We start from the raw sequence: 27,132 nt of genomic DNA on the forward strand, positions 1-27,132 counted from the left end.
GAAAGTTTTTGTCTAGAGTCGTTAACATCGGGGGAGTAGAGCACCAGACACGTGGGACTCATAACACCCAGTAATTACTGACATATATAACCTCCACTGACAGGCCAAATCGACAGAAGAGGAGGTTAAAGCTAAGTAAATGTGCAGTGGTCCATGAATGTGTGTATTAGTGTTTTTGAAGCAGAGCCAGAGAGCATGGGAAGAAAAACAGATAAAAGAACTTGTTGTGCTTCCTTTTACAGCTCTGGTCACTGACAGATCAAGGTAAGCTTTGCATGATCAGGACACATCAGAAAACAGCTGCCTGAAATCAGCCTGGAACACAGGCCAGGAAACCGACACTATTCTGGACCCATCTCTAGAGACCAGTTAGAAGAAATATGTTAAGGAAGAAGACCCATTTAGAGGTGGGAAATCTTTAATAGCCCAACATGTTCACAGTTCACTAAACACGAGCACAAACAGATTTGTACATATAAACTGATATGAAAGAACACAGACATACCTGGAACAGTTTCCACAGTCTAGGACACCTGAGTAGGATCTTTCATCATTGTCAAAGAAGTACTGAGTCTGCTCTGTGATGCAGCTTTCCTTGAACATGGTATCTGGTACGTCTTCCTCTGCTGTCTCCGCTGAAAATAAAAGACAGGTTTAATGAGAGAACACAAAAAAAAGTAGGAACAAGGAAGTGGTAGGGTTCAATGTGGTCATATGTGGCCAGTGGTTTAGAACTACAGCTTTTTGGCTCACCTGCATCTAGAAGGTTTGGGAACATAAGTCCAAAGAAGAGCTGCTGAAGTATTGACCTGGATATGGACAATAAATTAAAAAAAGAATGATTCCAATGGAGGACTCATTAGACCTTTTAATAACCGCATACTGTTAAATGATAGCTTAAATCTGTTAAAGGTTAAAGCAAGTGATGATGTAAATATCTATGGAACTGTGAGTAATTCCATTATGACATCTTGTTAAGTTGCAGTTGGATACTGATGATAATGCATTTTAATCTTGTGTAACTGCCTTTGTTCCGCGTTGACCCAGCCGGCCTCCTTCTTCAACAATATGCAAGTCGACTCCAATACAAAACCTGAAGATGAAATGTCCTCCCACTCAGAAACACGTGTAAACAAACACAACCTGTACACTCACCAGGCAGCACTGGAGGCCCACCAGCCGATACTGAGCAAGTCTGCAATGGTAGGCTGGAGAGGACAGGAAAAGAAAGACATTTTGAGTAAACAAATGGGGATGGGGATGAAGAAACAATCAACATAGTCATAGTTTTTGCAATTGGCCATTTTATATACCCGTGTGAAATACAATGATATTATTGTTATGAAGTAAGAGAATAAATAAGGCTTTGCATCAGCATTTTTTCCCCTCTTTGGCAAGGCCCATGTCAGCATGTAGAATACACAATTATTTAAAATGTATAAAAACATGGCTGCTGGTATGTTACCACATAAACAGAGCGAGGTCCTGCTGCAGCCTTGCTGTCTTTCTCGGGGTCGCACACAGACTGGTAGTCATAGGTCTTGTTGAAGGAATACAGGGAGGTGTTGACCAAGTTGATCATCAGCACAGGGTCCACCTCTCCAAAGAACTGACCTATCTAGACAAGTTCACACACAATGTAAATACACACACACACACACAATGTGTGCACCACTGTATCTGATACATTTATAGTGGTAACCATTAACCATTGAAAAGTCTAATTCACATGCTTGGCCATTACGAATAGGCCCACTCAACAATTGCATAGAAACTTAAAATAGTATAGCTGTCTTTATTGGCCAAGAATCAATCAACATGCATTAAGTCAAGTTAAATCACATCAGACTATAGTTTCTGGAGTAGCAGATCACCATTGGATCAGCTATATTGGGATGTCTCTTCTTATAGGATAATTTTGTTAAAGAATTTTGCTAATGAATATGAAAGCTATTGGCCAGGGACAAGACTTTTTCTCTCAGAAGTTTTTTTTTGTTTTTTTTGTTGTCAAAGTAGAATCATCTGCTAGTAATTCAGCCCACTTTGATTGAATTAAAGAAAAAGGTCTGTATGGGTAGCATAAAAAAGCAGCTGTTGCGAGCTGATTTGTCTTTGAGTTTGCTGTGCTATCCTTTAATAAGCCAGTTTAAACTGTATAGATACAATCAGAATTGATCCTAAATGAGCTAATATAAAACGTGTTTCAATAGCATTGAGGCTTAGACCATAGAATTGTGTAACTTTTATTTGGCTAAAGTACAAAGACTGACACAATTTGGCTTGATCCCCACAGACGCCACTAGAAACAAAAAAGAAGACAGGCGGGTGCTTCATTCATGAACTGTAATGCAGACATTGTGATGGTGGAATGGATTTAAGGCAGCAGATGTCCCATCCTGACTGATATGATTTTTTTCCCCAAATCCACTGAATATCCTTCACTGACACACAGGGGCCTATAGCAGCCTGAAAGAGTGGAGCTAATACGGCAGAGCCGACTTCTTGCATACACGGGGGACTTTCTTCGATCCAGCTTCCTTGACTGTCTAAAACCCATCAGAACCTTCCCTTTGATCCTCCTCCTCCTCTTGCTAGTGCTGAACTTTCCCTGAGACGTGGATGTACTGCTACAGGAGCTTTCAATCTGCTCAGAGCTAACAGGTCATTCTCATAACTTACCTGAGTCATAGAGTCATACGCCCTTCATTTGACCTCTATATAAGATTAATGGGTTTCTCGTTCAAAAGAAACTTGAGCTGAGATGTGCAGACAGGTTGAAAAAAAGTAAAAAATAAAATAAAAAAAAATCTGGCACAGTCAAGGACTTCTGACTGTGATATAAACATTAATTTTGTGAAGGTTTATAACTGCTGACCATTTGATAGTACATATTTTCATGGATTGCTTCATCATGATAAATTTGTGAGTACATCTTTTAATTGTGTCAACCATGTGAGAGTAATTCTTTTCGGTTTGAGAAGATGTTATACACACGCGTGCAAGAGATCTCTTTCAATAGCAGGAGAGCTATATTTGGTTTACAGCCAACTGTCTTCTTTGTTCTAGCCTTATAGAGAAGTACACTTTACTTTGTGTGATGTATATTATGTAGTAATGTTATTTGACCATGGCTAAATAAATCTAAGATGATCAACAAGTCTGTTTGACAATGTTCTCTTCATTCATTCAACACAGATATAGAAACCCCCCACCTTACACCGTTTCATGAAAAACAACAAATCTGTGAAGCAAATATGTGCCTGATAAAGTGTCAAGGACAGTTTCTTTGAACTCACCAGGTTGATATACTCATCCTGATTAGAAATAAGAAGGAATCCCCCATCGTCCAGTATTACACAGTCAACATGCTGCAGGATAAAAGAAAAAGATGAAACGATGTTAGCATATCAATTGTACAAAAAAAAGACGAGAATAACTGTAGTGTGATACCTTGTCATTCCTCAGACAGCCACAGATTTCATCCTTGCACTGAAAGGTAAACAGCGAAAAATCAGTATTAGTGTTATTACAGCATTATTTGGAATTGTCACAGATATTTGCATGCCAATTTACTTTATGACCAGAACTCACATTTAACTTCAACGTAGCATTCATGAAAATGTTCATCCAAAATGACACATTGAGTTTCACTCCGACCACTACAGAGAAGAAACATCCAAAATCGATTACAAGTGACAGGTTACAACAGGAACATTTATTATAGTTTAATTCATTTTGCAAGACAAGAGGCAAAAAATCTGGTTCCAACCAGACAGACCTGCTGGTTTGAGCGTGACTTCGTTAATCGTGACCTCCACTGCTTTGCTCACTAGAATACCTGACTCAGTAACGGGCTCCCTGCCCTCTGCTGCTTTTTCAGGAGAAAGGAGAAGAAAACCAAGAACCATGGCAATTTAAGAAAAATCGTGTATTTCGGGTACATGGCAGAGAACATTCAGAATGTGAACAACAGTTAAATTGGGAATAATTGCTCCACATTGGGGTGATTATTTACACTTTGGGAAATTCCATTCTTTTTTAGCTGTTTGCAATTTATGAGAATTGAGTGGAGTCTGTGGAGCTAAGACACATGCTAATCCAGCCAAGTGTAAGCATGGTTACACTGAAGTTTGCCTGTCCTGATGTCTGTTAAAGAGATCAGGGGAGATAAGAAGTATGCAGAAAGGGAGGGTGGGTGGGGACGATTGCTGAAAGACACAGCGGGAACAAGAGAAGGATAAAGAGGGTGATATCAGAGGCCTGAGAGTGTGATCTCAGCTTGCAGTGTTGGGAAGACGTCCAAAGGCACGGATCTGGATAGGATCAGTGCCAGACCACAGGGTAGTCACTCACACACAAAAAGAAATAAAAATATAAATACACATTTTCAAACCTTTGAGCAAACTTACTGTTGAAAGACGGAGCAGTGAAAATATAAATCTCATTGTCAAGGGTCCTTTTGTAGAAGCTGGACTCATATGTCTCAGGATTTTCAGTCCACTCTTCCCCGGCACTGCAAACAATGATATGGCCATGGGTCAATGTAGACATGAAACACCAAGAAAAAGTGTTTGATCTGTCTTAATAATTCAGGTTTTCATTTAAAGCCAAATTCTCTTTATCGGAATCAGAATCACACCCAGAGCAGGAGTGGCATGATCCCATAAAGGCTAAAGCTGATGGTGTTTTTGCTTTATTATCAGAATAAAATGCATTCATCTGACCAAGAGGAAGCCCCACAGGTTGATCAGACAAAAGGACATGATCTGCATTTGAATGTTGGATTTGTATGTTGGATTTGTGACTTTGTGCCCTTTGTTCTAGAAAACATCGAAGTGGACCAGGTGAGAAAAGGCAGGCAAATGCTATCAACCAACCAATCAAAGAGTATTAAAGTCTGTATCAACTTTCATCTCACACATTTACACCACCAGAAAGCTGGGCCAAACCTCAAAGCTAACACCAGACATGCAACTGAGAAGAAACTGGTGGAGAGTACCTCTTTGGGTAGACTCTTGTGATTCCTCCATCTGTGGCTACAAACCTGGCCAGGATCCCATCCCTGACAACATGGAGAACAACGGCCAATCAAACATCAAAGTCAATCACACATATTAGTAAAAGTGTTTGTGAACTCCGAGGCTAAGCTGCAGACACCAGACAAGTTGTTTTATGCCCACAGTAACTTGTCTCTATGTGCCCTAATATTAAACAGATACTCTGCATTGCATGTGCAAGTTTGTGTTCAAATTATTTCAGACAAGTGGGCATACCATGAAAGGAAACCCACAGCTGTAATTATCTTGTTTTCCACTTTACAGTAAAGCAGCATGTCTTGGCAGGGCTCAACTCGGAGAGCTGGGTGCGACATGAACTTTGAGCTCATGCTTTCATCATGTTTCACTCGTTGGACATGATCGAACCATTCAGAGTAATAAAGAAAAAAAAAACTAGGTTTTTCATTTGCACATGATCGTCGGTAAGCATCAGCCATGGTCGTTTAAAGAATCAGTGTTGTGCAACAAAGACACAAGAAGAAATTCTTACTTTTAACAAGGACAGTTATAAACTACAAAGTAACACAGAAGATAACATCTTAGCATCACTTTGAAACAGAGAGAAGCAGAGAGAGGCTTGGCACTCACACTGTCTGCTCATTCCAAAGATTAACCAGTTCTGCTGTCAGCCCTGCATCCAGGATCAGTCGGCTCACCAAGGACACGTTACCTATGGAGGGTATATTTCTATATGGTCAACATTACAAAACCTAAAAGACAAATTGTCTTTTCAGTTGATAGTCATTAAGGAAATAGTAAAATGTTAACGGTTTCACAGAGTTTATATACACTAATTTGTACCCTGGAAAACAGGGGCATGGCAATAGAGAAAAGCTACACAAGTGTGGCTGTGTTCAATGGTTAAACAAGAAGAAAGATTCATTTCTTTAATCACGATCAGCTATAACAGACTTGTGATTGAAGTCAGCCCACAAAGGGGTGCATGTTCAGCCAAACACTCTCCTTGGATAAAGAGAGGTACGGGAAGTGATCTCATGCTACTTGTCAGGATATCGTCCATCAGGGAGGCATGATGTTGAAATATTTTTGTAGTTTTTCCTCTGAGTGACCGTTAGACAGTCGGACAGCGGGAGGTTATGAAGGATCGGATGTTGTAGCTTTTGAAGACAGACAACGCGAAAGGTCTCGAGTTCACACTCAATTTTCCTAAAACGTTCTTTTTGGAAAAGATGAACTATAGTGGGCCTTTTGTAATGCTGCTTCCCTTGAGTCTAGAGTCTTAGAAGTCATGCCTGTAACTCTCCATAAAGACTCAAGACTTTGCGAAAATGAACAATGAGAGCATTCTGCACAAACAGAAACAGGAAAGGCTTAAATATATAGCTTGACCTCGGGTTAAAACGGATCAAGGATACCTACTGTATATCCATTAGCTGGATGATGGTGGTAAGCCATCTCAGAGGGGTGATGCATTAGATAATGACAAACCTGATGAGTCATTTTATACCATGACAGCATCAGGCTTCTAGGAAACTCAGTGGGTCAGGCTGATGTCACTCTGCTAAAACCGTACTAATCGAATGACCAAAGTCAGTCACTGACCTTCAGATGCATCCCATAGTGATATCAGAGTGCAAATAAAACCACCATGACTGATGATAACACAGCATACCCGCAAACATAAACACATACTTCCGCTCGTATTAATGCACACAAAGCAAAACAACTCAGTGTGTGTACTGGAAGTGATATAGGTATGATATTACTGACATAATTACAAACATTATGGAACACCGACGTCACAACCCATACAAATGTGCCAACACCAGCAAAAAACAATGCTTGACTCACATGCATTTGGAGTGTTTCTGTCAATGTACTGACTGAAGTCGAGGAGAAACTGTGTGTTGTTGAGTGACAGCTTCAGCTCTTTGCAGTACTCCCTGAAGAAACAGCATCGGTCAGCCTCAGATCCAGCATTGTTTTTCTGCGTTACAGTTTCTTGGGGGCGTACGATAGTGTCGGGATCACTCACCTTGGGGCGATGTATGTGTAACCGAACTCCTCGAACCTCTCCAGCTGTATGGTGTCCATGGCTTTTAGAATCACAAAACAACTGGTTAAAACCAAAACATATTACACAGCAGACATGTTTCTCAAAAATGTGATCTCTATTTAGGTAACTCATCATTCAATAATATACGATACAATATGATATAGCACTATATGCAATACAACATACTTTTTTTTCTAACTCTTATATTATTATTATCATCATTAGGGTGTATTTTACTATTAGGTTTGCATTGATGTCAGATGTGTTTTCCCTCTAAATTGATTTAGTTTTTTTGCAACAAACAACTGTAATCTGCTCTCTTAATGCACAGACCCAAACATGACTACGCCTCACATAAAAAAAAATTCCACACGATATTCCGTCATTTATAGGAGTCGCGCATTGAAACAGCTGCTGCTGCTAAAGCAGAAAACAGCTGTAAATTAACATTTTCAAAACAAAGCCATGAGAAGCTTTAGTTTTGCAAGAGCAGTGAGGAGAGAGAGAGACAGGAAGCGAACAGGGGGAGACAGAGCATGCGTGAGAGAGTGCAGGTGCGCTCAGTATCTCTCTCCTGCTCGCTCTCACGCCCTCTCTCGCACGCAGCACTTGAATAAATTAAAAATCAAATGAAAACAGTCAGAAATATATACTTTGTCGGTCATCAATTACTTGAGTCCCACTGTGACATCACAAGAAGAGCAAATTTGAAACAGAGCATTTTTCTCTGTGTTGTAAGACTTGTGCTAACCACAAACAAAGAACTGGATGGGTTTATTTCACATTTTGTAGGTCGGTAGAGACTCAGGTTACCAAAATATATTTTCAAAAACACTTAAGTGGATTTTTTACAATATGTCTAATAATATGTTTAACATTCTTAACGTTCTTACACTCTTGCGTGGTAAGTCAAATTGTCAGGAAAAACTATCGTGAACGCTGAATTTTAAAAAAGTGATAACTGAATCATAAGAGTCAGGATGACAATTTATTGCTGTATAGTATGAAGCCCCACCCTATTCAGGGGATGAAGGAAATAATTTGGCATTTTTGCTGTTAGATGACGAAAAGAATTTAAAAACACCTCACCAATATATTGCCTCATCAAAAATACAGATGGCAAAAACAATGACAGTAATGCATATAATCTAGCTAAAAGGCTCTCCCTGCACTTTCATACACATAAAATACTAGACAGCTTTGAGGTGTTGGATTAAGGTGGAGAGAGTGTAATTCCAGGTGCAGTAAGAAAGCATGACAACATAACTGAGTGAGAAATACTTGCCTTCCTGCCCTGTTGTGACCCCAGAGATGAAGAGAGGAAAGACAAAGTGCTGATAAAAATGCATTCATCATCCAACAAATGATGTCATACATTGGAAAATATGCAGAAAAATGGCAATATTTCACACAGTGGGTTGTAAAATATTCTGCTGCAGTGAAAGAACTTTACATCTCCAGGACAAACTAAGTACAACAGATCACACTTTCTAAGAATGCAAAGAGGGAAATGATCAGAAGACGGCTATACTGTAGCATGCGTATGCAAGGAAAGTCATGTAAATACACTGTAGTACAGAAGAAAATTCTTTCCAAGACATGCTTTGTCCTGGTCTGGATTTCATTTAAAACCCTGTCTGATAGTTCTTATCTCATAAATGACATGACAGGCATCTACATCCATCATTCACTACTCTCTTAAACTGAAGACATTTTGGACACAGCCTTTAAAACATATTAAGTCGTGTGGAGAAGTCTGCGGAAAATATTACGGAGCCCTGGGTTTCCCCAGGGTCATGGAAATCTGGTGCATGATGAAACAATGTCCTTCACATAAAACATAACGGGCGGATTCATTGTCCCTCTGTCTCCACAGACTGGCAGGGTGTCTCTTTGCCCAATTGCTGTCCACACTACACATTCCTTTTGTTCTTTTTTTCTTCTTTTTCTTTCTTTTTTTTTTTTTTGCTCTTTTCTCTACTGTCATCTTCACAACCCCAGGATTAGGTCATTTATTTAATGCATTCAGCATTCCTGCTATACGATGAAAGAATCTATATCCATCAGTCAAATCCTTGGCTTAGATACCCTTTCTAATCTATTAGGAGGACAAGTGGCTGCAGGAACCACCTAGTGCAGGAAAGGTAAGATGAATCGAGGTATTGGTGGTCTGGCTCCACTGTGAAACTCTATATGGCTGTACAGAGAACTTAAGAGTCCCAAACTCCCTATCCGAGTCGTCTGTGGCAGCAAGGCATGCTGTGTTACTTTCTTTAACAGGCCTGTAAACGTTCTGACAGCCTCGTTACAGCAGAGAGGGAGTGATACAGGGGCCAAAACACTCAGTCAAAATCTCATCTTTTAGAATAACTGCACCATTAGCTGTTTATGCGTCGTGGCGTCACATCAGAGCTATGGAAAATACGCTGAATCCAGATGGTCCTGTGCTGAGTCTGATGTGTTTGTTCTAATTATATACATTGATCAAAGGGGCTGTTCATCTTCGCATCTATGAACATGATGAAGCCTTGAAACATCAGAGCATGTTCATCCATTCAGCTATCTTTAAGAAAATAAATAAATACAGAGAGGACAAATATGTTGATACAGTAGAAGAGAGTCACATTGCAAGGAAGACACAGAGAACAAGGAAGGGAGAGAGTACTTGCCCCAAGTTGAAGCTGTAAAATCCAAGCAGGGAAGAAGGGGGAAAAAAAGATAAGTTGCATCAGATTCAAAATGCAAAGAACTATGTGAAGAGTGACAGTTGCACATAAAAGGGCTGACTTTGAACGTCCTTGTGAATATAGCGATATTCTAAACTGTCAGGAGAAGCAGCCAGAGAGCAAGCGAGACAGCCTTGAGAGCACCAACAGAGTGAAAAACAAGCTGAAGAAAAAAAAGAAAAGAAGAGGAGGATATATTTGAAGGAATAAGGCGAATGAGGTGAGGACAGGTTTATAGATTAGACAGAGAGACAGACAGATAAAAAAAATAAAGCAGATTCAACTCTGCTTTGGTTGACTTCGTGAATCATTGAAGGATTAAAGGACTTCAGACATGGAGCTATAGAAGGATAGAATTGGAAAACAAAACAGTTAGTTTGTCAGGAGATGGGATAATGAGCAGAGAAGCACAGGGAGGTTTGTTCTTCTCTTCAGCCAGAGGGAGGGCCAGACAAGGGGAGTAAAGAGGGAGAGGAAAGCAAAATGTCGACGAGATCAAAAGAGATGTGCTTGTGCTGGGTCAGAGAGTTGGAAAGCATGAGGATGAGTGTGTGTGTGGGAGCGGAGGGTGACTGACCAGTGGGTTACACTACAAAAGAGATGCTCCGTGGGGATCCGCTGATCTGAACAGCAAATACAAAGGAGTGGTTGTGGTTCCAGCTAGGAACTAGTAATACAAATCAAGTGGAGATACTGGAGAGTACAACCCAAAGAAAGTATGCTTGGCAGCTGGTTGTGATGCATCAGAACAAATGAAAGCTGATTGATTTGTTTTTTGAATGAGGGTGTACGCTTTACTCACACATGGCTTCTCTCATGTCATCCCCCAGCTTAGCTTGAATGAAGTGTTCACTGTACTTAGGCAGAGCGAGAGCCAAGCTGCAGAAATGACAGTTACAGGCACGTTGATGATAGACATTTTAATTGGGTGCAATCTGATCGATTCATTTATTCTATAACTTCCAATTTAAAGATCATCCAAGTTAAGAGATAAGATCAAATAAGACATGCATCCTAGGATGTGCTTCAAATACTTATTATTTATAAGTTTTTTGTTTTTTTTTATCCATGAAGAAAACCATGTTTTCACAAAGGCATACTTTTTTACATGTTCTGTAAAATGCAAAAAACTAAGCAACTAAATACATGTCCCACTGACCAAGCAGAAGCCTGGTTCTAAAAACAAGAGACCCCTGTTGGCTTAAGTGGAGTCCTCCATCAGCTGGAGTGCTCTCTGTAGGTAAGCAGTGAATCTACTTTAGGGACACTGACAGCTTAATGATCCATTATGAAATATAACCAAAGTGCTGAGGTGGGCTAACCTGTAATCTGTTCCATTGACCGGAGCCCACGTGTAGGTCCTGACTCCTCGATCTATGTACCTCTGCAAAAGGATGATTTACACAGGAACTGGCAATGACAAATGCTTTGTAATGTTCAAGTAAGTGAGGCAGATTATTAAGTTGTTACAGCAACACGGAACATGTAACGTGAAAATCTGTTAAAAATAAGGGCCAGGCAACAGTTTGATTACTTCCTCCTTCGTTGCTGTCCCTAACAACCAGGACATACTGTATATGCAGCGTTAACGCAGAATATGCAGCAACAGAACAAGAAGACATTTTCATTTAAACAGATGAAAGTTCCCAAACATACTGCACTGTTATCTGTCAAACCCTTTCCAATATTTCTCCTACCTCATCCTGAGTTTTCACCAGAGTGTTAATGGTCCGTTCGCCTGTCTCACCGTCAATCATCATTCTCCTGATCTGTAGGGAGAGACAAATAAACAGATTGTACACATGCAGTTCCTGGATTTGATTAACTGATCTACTGCTTGTGTAACCAGAAAGGCACACTAACTAAATCACTTGTGGAAACGGCTTTATGTTTCATGGCCCCTTCCTTTGACACGTATCCTCTTTACCTTAATACACGACACACATAACACATTCAGGCTGAGGATTTCCATGTTTCTGCACACTCTACCTCCACTTTGATGTCATTCTCTAGTTCAGCATCCAAGAAGTCAAGGGTAACTGGTTCCTGGAATTTTGGGTTCTGTGAAGGAGGAGAGTATTGAACTTATAGTGAGACAGGACTGGAAAAGAAATGCACACAAACACACTTAAACAAAGAAACACCCTGTACTTTTGGTTTATTGAGAGTTTTTTGTTTTTTTTCTGCTCAAAGCAAAGTTTATAATGCAATATCCTGCCTTCATTTCAAACCGTCTCAAGCTCGCTGAGTTGGTCTAGCTCAATGTTATAAAATGCATTGGACCGTTATACAGTCGTTACCCAGAGCTCGGTCCTTTCTATGGCAATCAGCCATGGCGAGGAGTATCCCTTTAAATCTTTTGCTTGAATAATTGACTTTAAATATTTGAGCCACAATGTTCTTTTGTATTTAGTTAAAGAAGGACAGTCCTTTGCCTTAACATATGTACCTAATCAATTCCATGGTATGAAAATAGGGGGGGTACCATGTGGCAGCTTTTTGACAATGTATTTGTAGCACTCGACACAGCTGAATCAAATTTGATACAAAGTGACACTGGACCCTATTAATGTCCTCTCTTAAAAACTCTATACCGCTGAGTGGCTTTATGGCAGAATAAAATGGTAGCAGTAATCTAGTGCTTCTCCATAAAACAGCAGTACATGGAATCTGATACTATTCTGTCTTCCAAAGGGGTTTTTCAGTACGTGCCTCAAAATATGGGGTGATGCCATGAGGGCATATTGTATTGATAGAGTTTTGTCTGCATAGTTTCTTGTTTTTGGGTTGACACATAAAAATGGTGAACCATAAGATCAAAAAAGATATATGCATTTTAACTTCAAAGGGAGAAAGAGGAATACATTGTCACTCTTGTCCCAAAAAGTTTTTTTCATCAGTAATATAAACTACTCGGTGCAAGAAAAGGAATTACTAAAATAATTAATAGCATGGCATGAACGGGAAGCCTTACATTTGATGGTTATCAAAATGAAATGGAGCAGCAAATGAAGATGATAAAGACGAAGCATCTCAGCATGAAAATGAGAAAGAGAAAGAATAAAAGATCAAGGGATGGTACAGAAAGACATATCAAACATATTGAAGAGAGAAAGGAGAATATAAAAAGAACGGAAATGGGAACTCTGGATAGTGTGAAAAGCAAAGTGAAAAGATCAAATGGAAAAAGAAAGGATTGCGAAAAAGAAGAGGTATGAGATAAAAAAATAATGATAGAGTGGGAGAATACTGTATGTCAGCAAGAGAATTGGTTGAGGTGAGCTCAGGCGAGAGATCAAAATAAAAACACCACTGCAACTGGGGAGAACTGTGTGAAGTACATGAAATCCGCTCAAAAAATCAAGACAGAAAGAACCACAGCTGAGACACAGAAGGTAGACTCAATGGCCCAAGGTCAAGGTTAGTAGTTATCCCATCTCCGATTTGGTTGATTCAGTGACACAATGACTGATTGACAGGCAACCCTCCAAATTGTACACACATGTGCCGTACATACAGTATGTAAGGTTGACAAAAGTAACAATACATTCGGTGGAAACCATAAATGAAGTAACAAGTAATGTGTGTGAGGGAAGAAGGTTAAACTAAAATGTGAAGAAAACCTTTTTTTTCTACCTTTGAATATGAATGTTTGTGTGTGTACTGATTAGATCAGAGACAGTCATTACAAGCTACAGGAGACTGCACCAGGGCTAGAGTTCTGTGGGATTCCAACATACGTAGATAACAATACTGATATGATTTACAAAGAGTATTGACTACATACAGCAACTAAAAATCAAATCTATGAGACTAGAATTCATTTAATCCTACTTTTCTACCTTTAGGATCACTGCTGCTGTCTACAGTATCTACTATTGTATCTCACCTCGTGAAAAGTGGCAGCAAATTTATCCCAGAGCCTGAGATTCCTGTTATGAATCCTTTTCTGAGAAATATATGAAAAGATGTAACACGATGCAACTTGATGGAAAATGTTATGGACATATTCTATTGGGCTTTCTTTTCTTTTTCTATCTAAATAATAAGGATGTGAAAAAGAACCGTATTTATCATGTGCCTTTCTAAAATAAATTTAGATGCAAAAGGATTCAAAGTAAATGCCCAGAAACAAAGGTCCACACTTGGTCATTTTTGGCTTTTTGGTCCGCTGTTTCATAATATGAATGTGCGTGTATGAAATAACAGCTAAGTTTTAATAGATGCAGCTCAGTGAGCATTTAGGAAAATTATACACACACACATACAACCAATCAACATCTAATTAACATGGCTAAACTGTTAAACTGACTAAAAAAAAAAAAGAAAGATGAATACATTTGTGTTGATGGATTAGATGAGATGCAGATAGATGGATTTGCTGGAAGTGTGTTTCCCAAAGGATCTACTGTTTCAGATTCAGAGAGGTGCATTCTGACCATTTTGACCCTAAACATAGATCAGCACATCACCACTTTGCAGCCTGTCAGAACAGGTTGTGTCTCAGGCTGGAGGTGGTGGGTTGAAACCGTTTGTGGGGTCATGGCTGAATTTCAAAGGGCTGCGTGAAAATATCTGCCTGGGGCTAAAAAGTCTTTCAGCACTTATTTGTTGGAGAGTTGTACGACCAGTCGACCACCCAGGGCGTTTGGTCCAACAAGAGTTGCTGAATATCTCCAACATATTTCAGCTTTAGCCTAGTTGTTGTATACTTACATTGGAATGAAGTTAAATATGCAATAAAGGCTACTCGAAACAAAACACACATTCGGTATCTTACAACACATGCTTTATGCAAATAAGATGATTGAAACAACAAATAAAGTTTTATCCCGGCTAGTACATTTACTTATTATAACTTATATTTTCACAATAAATTATTTCTTTTTTTTGCTCCAATGACCGCTTCAATCCTAAACATACTATGTTTCCAGGTCACGGCTAAATTTACAGATGTATTGCTCATGGTAATGAGCCATCGTCTAGCAGACATCTAAGGGCTGATGATATAAAGTCATACTTTATCTAAGAATGGAATTCTCATTATAGAGTTTGATCAGGTGATGCAAAATAAGAGTTTTAGAAGAGCCTCCACCGTCTGAAAGCATTTACTTATTGAGTATAAGCAGTGGTAATTCTGTGGAACTGTGAGAATATGAAGTAATGCTTCAGGACAAGGAGCATGTGCAGGCCATATGCCATACCTTTGGCTGAAGATTTGGATGCAGCAGGACATATCCATTGGGATCAATTGCAAAGTAATATCCATTTGGACCAATCTGAAGCCACAGAAAACAAGGAAGTTAAATCTTTGTGGGTAGAAATCCACACATTATTCCGTATAATTTCACTTTGTCGGTAACATCTGCTAATAGATATTTCAAAATGTTGTAACAAACAATTCAGTATTCCATAAAAACAAGAGACTAATGTACAACACATGGGCTGTAATTAAACCCATTTTTTCATTACTTATTTATCAGAAAAGAGGGAAAAGTTTTGAAAGTCCTTTACAACTGAGCTAGTCATGAGGGGTCAGTGTGATGAATGTATTTGTCTTTGTGATCCCATCAGGGTATTAAACTCACTGTGAAGCGCGGTGTGAGCTTCTTGATGTCACCAAGAGAAACGTCAATTCCCATTACGCCAAGAATCAACTGATTCTGGTACTGAGAGAAAACACGAGAGGGAGAGAGAAAAGCATAAAGACAAAGGTCCATCTTTCTCTACGACTGAAAAAATTGCAAATCATATGTCCAAGCATTTATTTACTTTACCTCGCCATTCTTGTCGTCTTTCGTCTTTGTTTTATTAAAGACTGGGAGTGTTCCAGTGATGACCAGTCCAAGTTCCTGGCAAGGGGTCAAGCAAATGCCCTATTTAGTTCAGGATTCAATTAAGACTAACTGTGCACTGTTGAAAACTACCCCTAACATGATTAAATGAAAGGAGAATCAAACCAGAGCATCGAGGTACACGTTAGTCCACTGGACTTGTTTGGCCTGCTGGTCTGCCAGAACCATCGGTCTTCCCAGAACATCCAGGTACTCCTGAAAACAACATATTCCCAGACTGATCCTTAAATGGAAACTAAATGTTAAGTGCTTAATGGATGTGAAAATGATTAATGTGTTACCTGTGTGTTTATTCTGATGGCTCCAATTGAAGGAATCTCATAGAAGTAACCTGAACAAACAAACAACAACAACTTAACCAAACTTCATGCGCCAATCAAACCATGAAAATATAACAGCATGAAATCTGTATAAATCAGCAGACCAACATGGACATAATGTAGTGGCTGCAATATCATTTTGTAGTATATTTTTGCAATGAAGTAAATTGACATTGTGACTTTTATGAGCATGTCTAATGAGGCAGTCAGCTTTTAAAGTTTGACCAAGGACATTTCAGCAGAGTCAGTGATAAGGAAGCTGCACTATCCAGCTAAGATTGTTATTATCATTCACCATTGTGTCTTCTATGAATCCTGTTTAATAAGTACAAATAAATCTAATGAGGATTAATTTCCTAACTCAGTGCTGTGTGTTTTATGATAGGCGGGGTACCTTTGTTGGAACAGGCCATCCACTGAATGGGTCCTTTATCGTAGTTGTGCTGTCCTACTGAGAAGGTGAAGATCCTCACCTGGATCACAAGATTCAATTCAACTTTTATTCCAAAGCCACAAAGACTTTCACAATGCCTGATAGGTTTTTTGATAAAGGTTGGGGGGGAACTGATTTGTGTTTTTTAATGGATGTATCTTAAAAATAAAAGTCATTTGTGTTGAACAATTATTTAGCATTTTTTTTAAATCATATGATGCTCTCATGAATTAACATTTTAAATGAACTCCAAATTCTGTTCAGTCACAGGCAAAATGTGTGATGAGTGGGTTTCAGGTGCATAGTTGAGATTTTTGCTTGTGCATCCCAGTCTCTGTGATGTGTGTGTGGTGATTGTTTGTTTCACACAATATGCATGAAACCTCCTTTGCGTGAACTGTTGGGAAGTGAGAGTATGCACACGGAAATTGGAACCCAAAGGGAGTTCCAAAAAGCTGAGTCTTTAGAAAAAAAGAAATTAAATGGGAGCATATTCATGAAGATAAAAGTGAATCATTCACACTGCAGTATTATACACCCAGACTGTGTGTTTCCTTATGTTTGATCAACATACCTTTTTGTCAGCATTGTACTTCTCCAATATGGCCTGAGCTCTTTCTTCGCCTCCATCAGTGAACAGCATGATGATCTTATTGCAGTTTGCTCTGCTCACATTCATCTAGTGGATGGAAACACACTCTTATTCAGTATCCTGGATGTGTAAATACGGCCTTTTCTAGTGTCTACACATTGCTGTAAAATGTAATCTATGTTCAAGCTATCTCATAATTATGGTTAACAGTGAAATTCTGCTTTGAAGCTGCATCATTTTTCAGGATAAAACTAATTATATTTGAGAACTGAAAGAATTTCTCTTTCATCAGATAGGTTGGATTTCTAGATCTGAATATGATCTTTGGATTTAAACAAGCTGATTGCCCAGTAACTAGTTCCCCACTAGTTATTTGTGAATTTAATTTAAATAACCAAAGCATATCGATATAAACTTGAAAATCACTGCAAATGCTTGCACACTCTCAGACATTTTCCTCTTCGGAAAACTTAGAAAAGCATACCTAAATTATCCCACATTGATATAGATCTTTTCACATTATAGGAGGAGCATTTATCTGTCAAAATATTATGTTTTTTTTCATTACCTGTAAAATAAGTCAAGGTAACACATTCAGCCAGCAGATGGCACTATGAGACAAAGCTCTCTTTCTACGGCTGCTTAAAACAGGATGAGGCATCAAAGGCAACATTCACTTGATACCTCTTTTAAACCTCAAGTGAGGTAAATGACATGTTGTGTTTTAACTAAACAGTACACTACGTTATCTCACCACAGACAGCTGCTCAAAAGCAAACTCAAAGCCTTTTGTGTAGTTTGTGATTCCTTTAGCCGTGATGTTCTGCACCGCATCCTTCAACAGCTTCTTGTTCCTCACGTTGGCCTGAACCAGGTGTTCGAAACATGCCGTTTTCTTCACCCTGGTATTAAACTGTGAAAACAGAGGAGAGGAGTTATGCCCTACAAATTATTTATGATTACAACATGTGTGCATATTTAACACATTAAAAATGCAGCACACACACTCGCACAAAATCACTCCCACCTGGCTTCGGCTGTTATCAAGCGGTGGTAAACAGACACATTCATCAAGCCCCACTAATTGCTTCATGTCCTCAGAGCTCAACGATTTGGTACCCATGGAAACAAGATTCTGCTATATAAAAGCAATGTTAGGCAGCAACACTACCTTTTTGGAAAAAAAAGGTAAAAACTCCTCAGTTCAACCCAACATCACACATATGGACACACTCCACCCAAAGGCGTGTCCCCGAGTTGACTAATCTCTGCCTCGTACGACAGATGGTGCCTGAATTCATTGGTCAATGTCTAAATGGAAGCAACAGAAAAAAGAAAAAAAAACTGATTCAAAGAGAAGTTAAACTAAGAAGAAATAGCAGGAAACACTACATAATAGACTATATGACCAAGGATAATGAAGGACATGGTACAGCAGAGTAGTAAACCAGCAAATCTATTGTGTTGCAGAAGTCTTCTCAAACAATACTGCACCTCATCGATCTCAACTAATCATTGTGTCTCTATGAGAAGGCCAATAGGGACGCTGAAAACTCTTCACAGACAAGCAGGACAGAAAGAGCTCTGACCATATGTGTGTGTGTGTGTGTGTGTGTGTGTATGTGTGTATGTGGGTAAATGTTTCCAATAAGCCTGAAAGCCTTGTTCATTTTAGATTGACTGTAACAGAAACACACATCTACTTTGGAATACAGGGAGGGGAAAAAAAGAGTACTGCAGTGAGATAAAAAACACTCAAAAAAGGAAACACACCAGCTCTTACAGGCGCACACACACAAACGTTGGTAGCTTATAATTTCAGCCATATGTGGAGGGGGATCTTTTATCTCATAATCTATTAAAAGGAGAAGTGAGGAAGGTGAGAGGGGAATGTGGGAAGGTGAGGAGCAGTAAGTGACAAGAAGAGGACAGAAAGAGAAAGGAGGGGGAAGGTGTGAATACTGAACTCTAGGCAGGAGAATCAAAGGATCCAATTCATAGACAACAATATCCTGAAGTATACATGACAGTTAGAATATTTAGATTCAACGATAGATTACCCCATTATGTCATGAGAAAAAAAAAGTATATAAAGAACACAATCTTGCTTTGTTTGATGGTGGTCCTGGTCTTGCACACACGTGTGAATACGTCTCCAGCAAATCCCTCTGTTCCCTTGTGATCCCATTACAGCAGCTTTTGTCATTGCGCGTGAGTATGTGCGTATTTGTGTGTGTGTGTGTGTGTGTGTGTGTGTGTGTGTGTGTGTGTGTGATGGTCCAGGCCCTGGGAATGGATTAGTGATGACACAAGAGAGAAGGCTAATCTTTGAGCCCTAATCCCGCTGGACTGTCTGCTACTTTGTTTTGGTACTCTGGCTTGCCCACTGGACTGATGCAGGCTAACAGCCCTGACACCCACTAACACAGCTGAACAGGTCAGATTTAAGTGACGGCTGCTCTGTGAGGTATAAGAGAGTGAAGGAAAGCGAGAGGATGAGGATAGAGAAGGAGGAAAACGAGCAGATAGGAAGAGCCATAAGCATTTTCCTGACCTAACACAGTTGGTGAGGAAGTGTGTGAGCATCTTCCATGACCAAATGCCAACTCAGTCCCTGGGCTACTGGTTAATGAGGAGGGATTTATGGGTAATATCAGAGATGAGTGATTTAGTGTCAGGTTACAACACCCTCAGGAACAGACATAGGGCAGTGTGCGTGTGTAGGTGTGTGAGGAGGTGAGTCGATGACATGCAGAGAGAGAGAGAGAGGCTGAAGGTGAACGAGGCTGAGAGGTAACTGTAAATGTCACAACCTTATTAGATTACATAATACACGAGCAGTCATGTACAAACTTTGGTTTTAAAGGGGACCAAGTGTGGAAGGGCCTTTTAAATTATTTTTGTTCACTTCCAGCAGGTGGCGATCTTACTGGTTGTAAACAGACGCTAACCTCTGGTGCCAAAAAATGTAGCCAAAACGGAAGTGGCAAAAACTGCAGTTCATCAAGTGTCCACTGGTTCTCTGTAGCTCACTTCTTTATTAGTAAAAACTGTAAAGGGGTGGATTTTCTGACCAAAACTTGTTTGGGTTGGAATATTTTAGGCTACTGCCACACATTATTGTACTACACAGCTTCCATGCCCATGCACTAGCATGGATGGGTGACCGTTCGCTGCTCGTCAATGTTTATTTTCCCTGAATGAACGCCTTGATCTTTCTCCAGAGCGTGATAGCATCGCCGCTACGCTCGTCTCTGTTTCAAAGACACAACAAGTCTATTTTCGATGGTGCACGCTGCAGGCATGCGTCAAGCTAGACACAGGAAGTCAGACAAGAGAACACAGGAAGCCTTGGGTCAATTTTCAAATAAAACACACTAAATGGTGGTGTGATCATGGCTGCGTACCACTGCACTCCCGTTCCAGAAAAGGATCCAGGATGGCAGGGCGTGCGCTGTCTAACACAGCAAAACTGAAAGAGTGGTGCTGATGTATCGCAGCGAGCAGACTATTGGGAAACTGGGGGTAAGAAAATCACATAGTATGTATAAAAAGAAGTTAAATGTCAGAACTAAATTCAACTTTTTAAAAAGAACCTCTATCACTGTCACTTTCCTGATGTACACAAACACATACACATCAAGCTCCCTGACACACTCTAATAATTGCAGCTCTTTGGTGAATCGCAAGTCTACAATGAAATAGAATACGTTGTGTCTAAGACAAAAGGTTCCCCGGAGAGAGCGGAAACAGAGCCTGAATTGCTGTCTTTGTGCAAGGAAAGCGAAGACAGCTCCAATCCCTATAAAGACCCATCTCAATAAACACCTCCACAGGCGCCCATCGAGGCATCACACAGACTACTGATTGGCTCTTTCTGAGTGTAATCACAAGCATAGGGCCTAGAATAGATGGTCAGAGAAGGAAAAGGTGGAGGGGGAGAACGTTCGAAGTGATTGGTGGGTGAGAAAAGTAAAAATGAAGCGAGAGAAGGCAGAGGCAGTGAGAGGACGAAAGTTGTCTATCGAGGTATATTGTATATAGTGGAGGAGAGGCGTATAATGTACAGAGAGATCATGCTCTGACACAAAGAGATGAATGGAGGTCTATGGTGAGATGAATTGCAGGACTCAATGATGAAAAGAAAGAGTGATGGAGAGATCAAGAGTGTGATGGATGAGTGTTTCCTGTGGTTCCCTCTAGTCAGAGGTGCAGCTTTAATTCCTTTAGGAGCAGTGGGAGTGCACACACACACGCACACACGCACACAAACACACACACACACACACACACACACACACACACACACACACAAAACTGGGTAACAAGATGGGGCAGGGGCCTGTAGTGCAGAGTTTTAATCCTGTACACCAAATAGAGCAGTGGGTCTTTCATTAAAGGTCTGTTTCAGGGTGGCCAGACCTGAGTGAAATCCATATTTCATTACTTGTCATCCATCACACTGCCTCTCCTGTGTGGACATGTGTATGTTTGAGCAGGGGTTGTGTGTGTGGGCTACGTGCACAAATTATAAAAGTCCACATGTGCCTCTGTGTTAATAATTTTCATTAACCCCCCCCCCCCCCCAAAAAAAAACAAAACAAAACAAAACAAAACAAAACATGAATGAGCATCTAAATGCATCAGCCCATTGATGCACACATTTTTATTGTGCACCTTTTCCCCGGCATGCACCAATGCATCACACTAAAGGAAACAACCCAATAACTCATTAAGCAACAGTTTAACAATACTCACATAAACTACGTTGACATAGTCGTCGTCAGACAGAGTTTCTAGCATCTCACTGACTGATGTCCTGATCAGTTTAAGAGTCAAGCCAGACACACTCCCGCTTCTGCAAATAAATACAGACCCCCCCCAAGAAAAAGAATGAATACATAAATAAATATTCAAGAGCTTATCACTGCAATCGGTTGGCTGAATTCTTGTCCCCAGTGATTTAACACAAAGTAATTAGAAATGCCTCTGCACTGGGAAATACGTTACATTTTGAGGGAAGTCTAGGGAGGCACATATTATATCAGGGGAAATCATGGCTGATGTGAAAAGGTTACACATCAATGAGGCTATCAATTGACTCACGCATCCACGAGGATTAGCATATCTTTGGGTGAGGAGGCTCCTTGAATGTACCTACAAGCACATGAAAAGAATGATCTGAGACAAAACCTTTTTAAATGGCAATTAGAACAATATGTCAAAAAAAAACCCTGATGCTTTACAAAAGTTTTAAAAAACATAACACTTAGACATCATATGCTTAGAACTTTTGAAATAGAGCGGCCTAATAGTGTTAAAAAAAAATCAGTTTAAAAAATCCTTCAGATCTTTTTATTAGATTTCCAGTTACACTCTCAGATTTGTTTTGAATTAAACCACACATTGATGCAAAGCACATTCAGATGACACATGCAACATTATCTCTTTGCAATTCTTTGCACTTTGCAAAAGTTAAATCATCCAGTCAGGTGTCTCACTTTAACCATTTCTTTAACACATCTATGCAACCAAACAAGTAACCAAATTGAAAATAAACAATCACAAATACACATTATTCACACATATCTAAATGTTATATGTTAAATTCGGACCAAATGTAAGTAAATCCTACCATGGCCTCCTGCGGACATCATACAAGTCAATTTTACTGGGCGTCTTCCGAGCATCCATCCAGGGGGAGGCTGTAGAAGGAGAATAAATACATAAAACAAACATAGCTCAAGCAGATAAAATGCTTCTTTGTACTTTACATTGTTGTTCAAGTGCCAGATGAAGGTGTTGACTGATAAATATTTGGCAACGTGTAGTGTTAAATTCAACCCACCAGTGTCTTGTTGCTGTCAATCATGTTGTGTAGATAATTAAGGATTTTGTATACAAGAAAAAATTTCATTTGTGCCACAATGACAGTTTGGGTGGATTATTATTATTTTGTTTTGACAATAAACCCACGTTATAACATGTTTCACAGGATGCTTGGTAAAAAGTATTCATGACGAGGTAAACAACGGAGAAATCAAGTCCTCTGGGTCCATTTGCTTTGACAGTAATCCACTGCCTTGTGTTTGTTTGCTTTAAGTTGAGGGCACCATGAAAACTTCCCGCCAGCATGAGAGAGAGTGATTGCAATTCATGCAAGGTAAGAGGTTAAACAAAAAGGGCCAAAGAGGAATAAATTCAGGGTAGATGAAAAGTCATGAATATTAGACATTAACTTTTCCCATACAGCTATACAGAGTCTATGATGACAGGCGATCTCATGAATAGAAATAACTTGGCAGAGAAAACACTGAAGCTGGAGGGCAGCCACAGACTGATGCACGACTCCATCTATGGCATCCTTATTAAATCAGTGCAATATACTGTAAGTAATAACGATGATTTTTAAGCTCATTGGATCAGTCATGTGTGAACAAATCAAACTTGTGAATATATTACTCAGCTGATTATAGTTAGATTAAAAGACACATGCTGTATCTGAAGTTAGTCAGAGAATAGTGTGCTGACTATTGTGCATCTGAATGGTAAGAAAAAAGACCGATACAGACACTGCTACAGTCTGCGATACGATTCACAAACCGTTTAGTACAATCACTCCTCTAATAAAAAAAAAAAGCAGTTTGTTTTTCTTCACCTGGGTAGTAGCGTGCCAGGCCTGTAGCACTACCAAACACCTGCCAGAGGAGTGTCGGGTCATCCTCTCTGTTCTTTCGAAACACGTCCTGCAAAGCCTCTGTCCAGTTCAGCTCATTCAGGACAATGGTGGCTAGAAATCCACAGAAAAAAAAACACATACACTCAAATACATGTCCTAAATAGAGAAATGCACTTCTATGTGACGCACATGCAACAAACTACATATCATCATTGCTACTAGATCTTCATTGTCATTTCCCATCTTTAAAGACATGTGGACATCTCATATTAAAACGTGCATTAAGATTCACACACACACAGGCCTGCTCAGTGTCAGCCCACCTGCCCAACTGGATACAGGAGCAAATATTATCGTTAAGCAAACCCAGCCAGGGCTGACTTGTAAGACATTCTGATGACAGCTCTCTGGTAAGTAATAGGTTTTCACATACAGAAATTAAAGTGTTTAATTTCCTCTTAAACACTAGATAACCTGTGTGCATGTATGTGTGCATGTGATTGATATCCTGTGCTGTGAGAGGCAACAGGCATTATGGATGTAATGACACAGCACCCAGACAGCTCAGAGGCACATCACACTCACTATGATGGATGGAGACCAAACACATGCTGCCCCAACTCTATCTTTGTGGTCTGTCGCTCTGATGCTGTTTTTTTCCCCTTCTTCTTCTTCTTCCTCTTCCTCCCTTTTGTTCTTCATACTAATTTTGTACTGCACATATGCTGCTCCGTGACTCTGTATGTGTTTGTGTGCATGTGCAACAGTGCATGTGTGTGAGATAGATTGGTAGCCAGTATTGAGTGTGACGTGGCTCATTGATGTGCAAAGCAAACACTGTTCATTTGCATGCATGCCTCTAGAGGGGCGAGTTAATGAAGCCTTGGCTGCCAGGAGTGCATGTTTTTTTATCATAGAAGGGGAGGGATTGCAGGGTGTGTGCACAGTAATGTATTTCCCTCATTAAGTGTAGAATTTTAAAGCATGATGGAGACAAAATAACACCAAAGCCTTGGTTAGATAATGAGAAAGTTACAAACTGCATGTGTTATTTAGTGAATCCTGACGAGGACAGACAGACAGGTGGTAAAAAATGTACAAAGGACTACTCATAGCAATTTAGACAGCAAGGTATTTACATGCTTTACATGTTTATATACACATGCACTATTCTGAAAGACCAAAATACAGTGCAAAACAAGCAAACCAAAAGCCTTTTAATCTTTCTATTAGTTTGAAGGATTCTTGTGTTAGTCATAATATCTAATAAGGTAAATTCCTCTGTTGCTTCATACGGGATACAGTATCCTCCAGTCTTCCACATTGCCGCTGACACTAATGAATTCCCCGGCTGCACTCGGCTTGGCTTTGATGCCAAACTGAATCTGCACCCTATGAAGACTTCATCCATGTAGGCTATTAGGAGCTCAACATTTAACTCAATAACAAATATAGCTGAAATTAAAAATAAAGAGATTATGTCTACCTTTGCTCCAATCATTGTATACTTTGTGACCAACTACATAAAAAAAAATAGATATACACAAAAAATAGTGAGTTTTATAGTGTTGTTTTCAAGACCACACTCACCGAGAGCAAGGCATACTTGAGACCGGAGTGCTCTAAGACTGAGACACCACCAAGACATTTAGGGATCGAGACCGAGACAAGACCAAGACCAAGGCAGAGGCAAAACCAAAACCATAAACATTACTGAAAAATCCTCAGCTTGTGTGCAGCGGGCGTGTCACTCACTCAGACTGAAACACGGGGGAAGGTTGCAGCCCTAACCAGGGGGAATGAAATCAAACCACAAATGAATTGAGGTTGTGCCCCTTTAAGAAATGGTAATTTTCCTTCTTATCACAGTAATTATGTGCTAAATTAGCCTATCAGTGGTGGTCTTGACCAGTCGTGATTTAAAATCCGGGGCCCGTTCCGTCTGAGACCAAGACCGATTTTGAGTCCTTCCACACGAGAGTTTTTCACAACTAATGTCTAAAGGGAAACAAAGACAATTTGGCAAATACCATTGTTCATTTTAATTGTCAACAGCTGATTGAGATGATTAAGTCTTTATGCAAACTAGTTTATGGAAACTAGAGGGAACAGGTTGCTTGGATCTTTCCAAATTAAACAAAATGCACCTGACAGCACCTCACAAGCCCATAATTAATCTTGTTTGTTTAATCCATACAAGACAGGAAAGTCACAGCGGGAAACAAGAGGGGGGGAGGAGCCTGCGTGGGCTGATGTTAAAACCCACATCATACACACGTGCAATGATGGGGCTGTCGTTTATGTATCAGCCTGAAGAAAAGCCTGTGCAATTCTGTCTGTGCATGTAAAAAACTGGAGTTCTTCTCACATTACTGACATATCTGTCAGTAACCAATTCAAACTCTGTCTCTACTGATGTTGTTGTGGGATTGTTCCCTTCTTCTAGAAGAGAAAAAAAAAACCCTGCTGGCATGCTTGATACTTTGCAGATCAAGCATATCATACACAGTCATCAAAATGATTTATTTAACTGTCTGCAGCCTGAGGTGTCATATATATTGTAAACATAAATTTTCAGCTTCTCTATCCAAAAGCAACACCACAGCATCCAACCCATCTCTTATCTGTCTGTCTCTGTGTATCTCCTCCTTCTATCTACCACGCCATGTCCTTCATTAGACCAACAGATGTTGCTTTTTGTTCTCTTACTGTCATCCAAACGTCTGTTTCCTACCCTACCCTCCTCGTCTCTCACACACAAGACATGTCGCTGCCTACAGAAGGTGATTTCATAAACTTGTCTCCCACTTTACCCAGAAAATCCAATTTTCTCCAGCTGAGCAAAGGCTATTCCTGGAGCATTTATGGGGAGGAGATCAAATTGGAGAGCTGAACCTCAATAACATATGAATACTCTGTCTCTTTTTCCCCCCCAGCGGCGTGCCAGTTGTATGCTACTGCACGTGCCCCAGTACCTGACAAAGTGTTTGGCTATATGTGTATGCCAGAGACAAAAGTGTGTGTCTTCGATCAGCATGTCATGTCAAATCTTAACCCTCTGCCTTGCTTTGTTTTAAACGTCAGTCTGAAAACCTTTGTCCAAAATAAACCTGTCTGGACTGGCTCTTCAGCCCACATAAGGATAATATTGCCACTATTTAAGCATGCTACTAGCATTGGGTCCTCACACACCTTTACACACACCTACCGTTTCTTTCATCTCACTCAGATCAAACTTCAGGCCTGGATAGGTCCCAGCAGCTCAGCGTATCAATGCATACTCATTACAGGCTCCCTATACAGCATCCTTGAAAGAAAGGTAGTGTGAGGAGTCATGGCGTCTGGCCCAGATTAAGCCCAAAGTGGTGTCTTGGGGAAAAAATGACACATCAGGTTCAAAAGGCATGCTAATAAAGCTGGCCTGCACTTTAACAGGTAACAATCACTGACACC

The 27,132-nt window shown here is 40.0% G+C and overlaps 1 protein-coding gene across 2 annotated transcripts in view; it reads right to left on the bottom strand.

The window, feature by feature from the left end:
• Positions 1–27,132, bottom strand: part of LOC306825432 (voltage-dependent calcium channel subunit alpha-2/delta-1) — a 60,725-nt gene that overhangs the window by 5,157 nt on the left and 28,436 nt on the right. Inside the window, exons 7-36 of one of the 2 annotated variants that reach the window (XM_079346197.1) lie at positions 23,659–23,790; positions 22,636–22,705; positions 22,107–22,157; positions 21,759–21,858; positions 17,755–17,913; positions 16,983–17,087; positions 16,370–16,448; positions 15,937–15,986; positions 15,761–15,850; positions 15,578–15,652; positions 15,389–15,469; positions 15,005–15,079; positions 13,690–13,749; positions 11,790–11,846; positions 11,498–11,569; positions 11,123–11,184; positions 10,603–10,679; positions 7,054–7,114; positions 6,870–6,961; positions 5,646–5,727; positions 5,000–5,062; positions 4,410–4,513; positions 3,779–3,871; positions 3,592–3,659; positions 3,451–3,489; positions 3,297–3,368; positions 1,466–1,618; positions 1,156–1,208; positions 754–809; positions 506–635 (exon numbers count right to left, since the gene is read on the bottom strand). In XM_079346197.1, the coding sequence (XP_079202323.1) occupies positions 506–635; positions 754–809; positions 1,156–1,208; positions 1,466–1,618; positions 3,297–3,368; positions 3,451–3,489; positions 3,592–3,659; positions 3,779–3,871; positions 4,410–4,513; positions 5,000–5,062; positions 5,646–5,727; positions 6,870–6,961; positions 7,054–7,114; positions 10,603–10,679; positions 11,123–11,184; positions 11,498–11,569; positions 11,790–11,846; positions 13,690–13,749; positions 15,005–15,079; positions 15,389–15,469; positions 15,578–15,652; positions 15,761–15,850; positions 15,937–15,986; positions 16,370–16,448; positions 16,983–17,087; positions 17,755–17,913; positions 21,759–21,858; positions 22,107–22,157; positions 22,636–22,705; positions 23,659–23,790 (2,461 nt within the window). Of the gene's footprint in view, positions 1–505; positions 636–753; positions 810–1,155; positions 1,209–1,465; positions 1,619–3,296; positions 3,369–3,450; positions 3,490–3,591; positions 3,660–3,778; positions 3,872–4,409; positions 4,514–4,999; positions 5,063–5,645; positions 5,728–6,869; positions 6,962–7,053; positions 7,115–10,602; positions 10,680–11,122; positions 11,185–11,497; positions 11,570–11,789; positions 11,862–13,689; positions 13,750–15,004; positions 15,080–15,388; positions 15,470–15,577; positions 15,653–15,760; positions 15,851–15,936; positions 15,987–16,369; positions 16,449–16,982; positions 17,088–17,754; positions 17,914–21,758; positions 21,859–22,106; positions 22,158–22,635; positions 22,706–23,658; positions 23,791–27,132 lie in introns of both variants that reach the window. The other variant, XM_079346198.1, reaches the window with a different exon arrangement.

Source organism: Symphodus melops (genome assembly GCF_947650265.1).
Source record: "Symphodus melops genome assembly, chromosome: 6".
Lineage (NCBI taxonomy): Eukaryota > Metazoa > Chordata > Actinopteri > Labriformes > Labridae > Symphodus > Symphodus melops.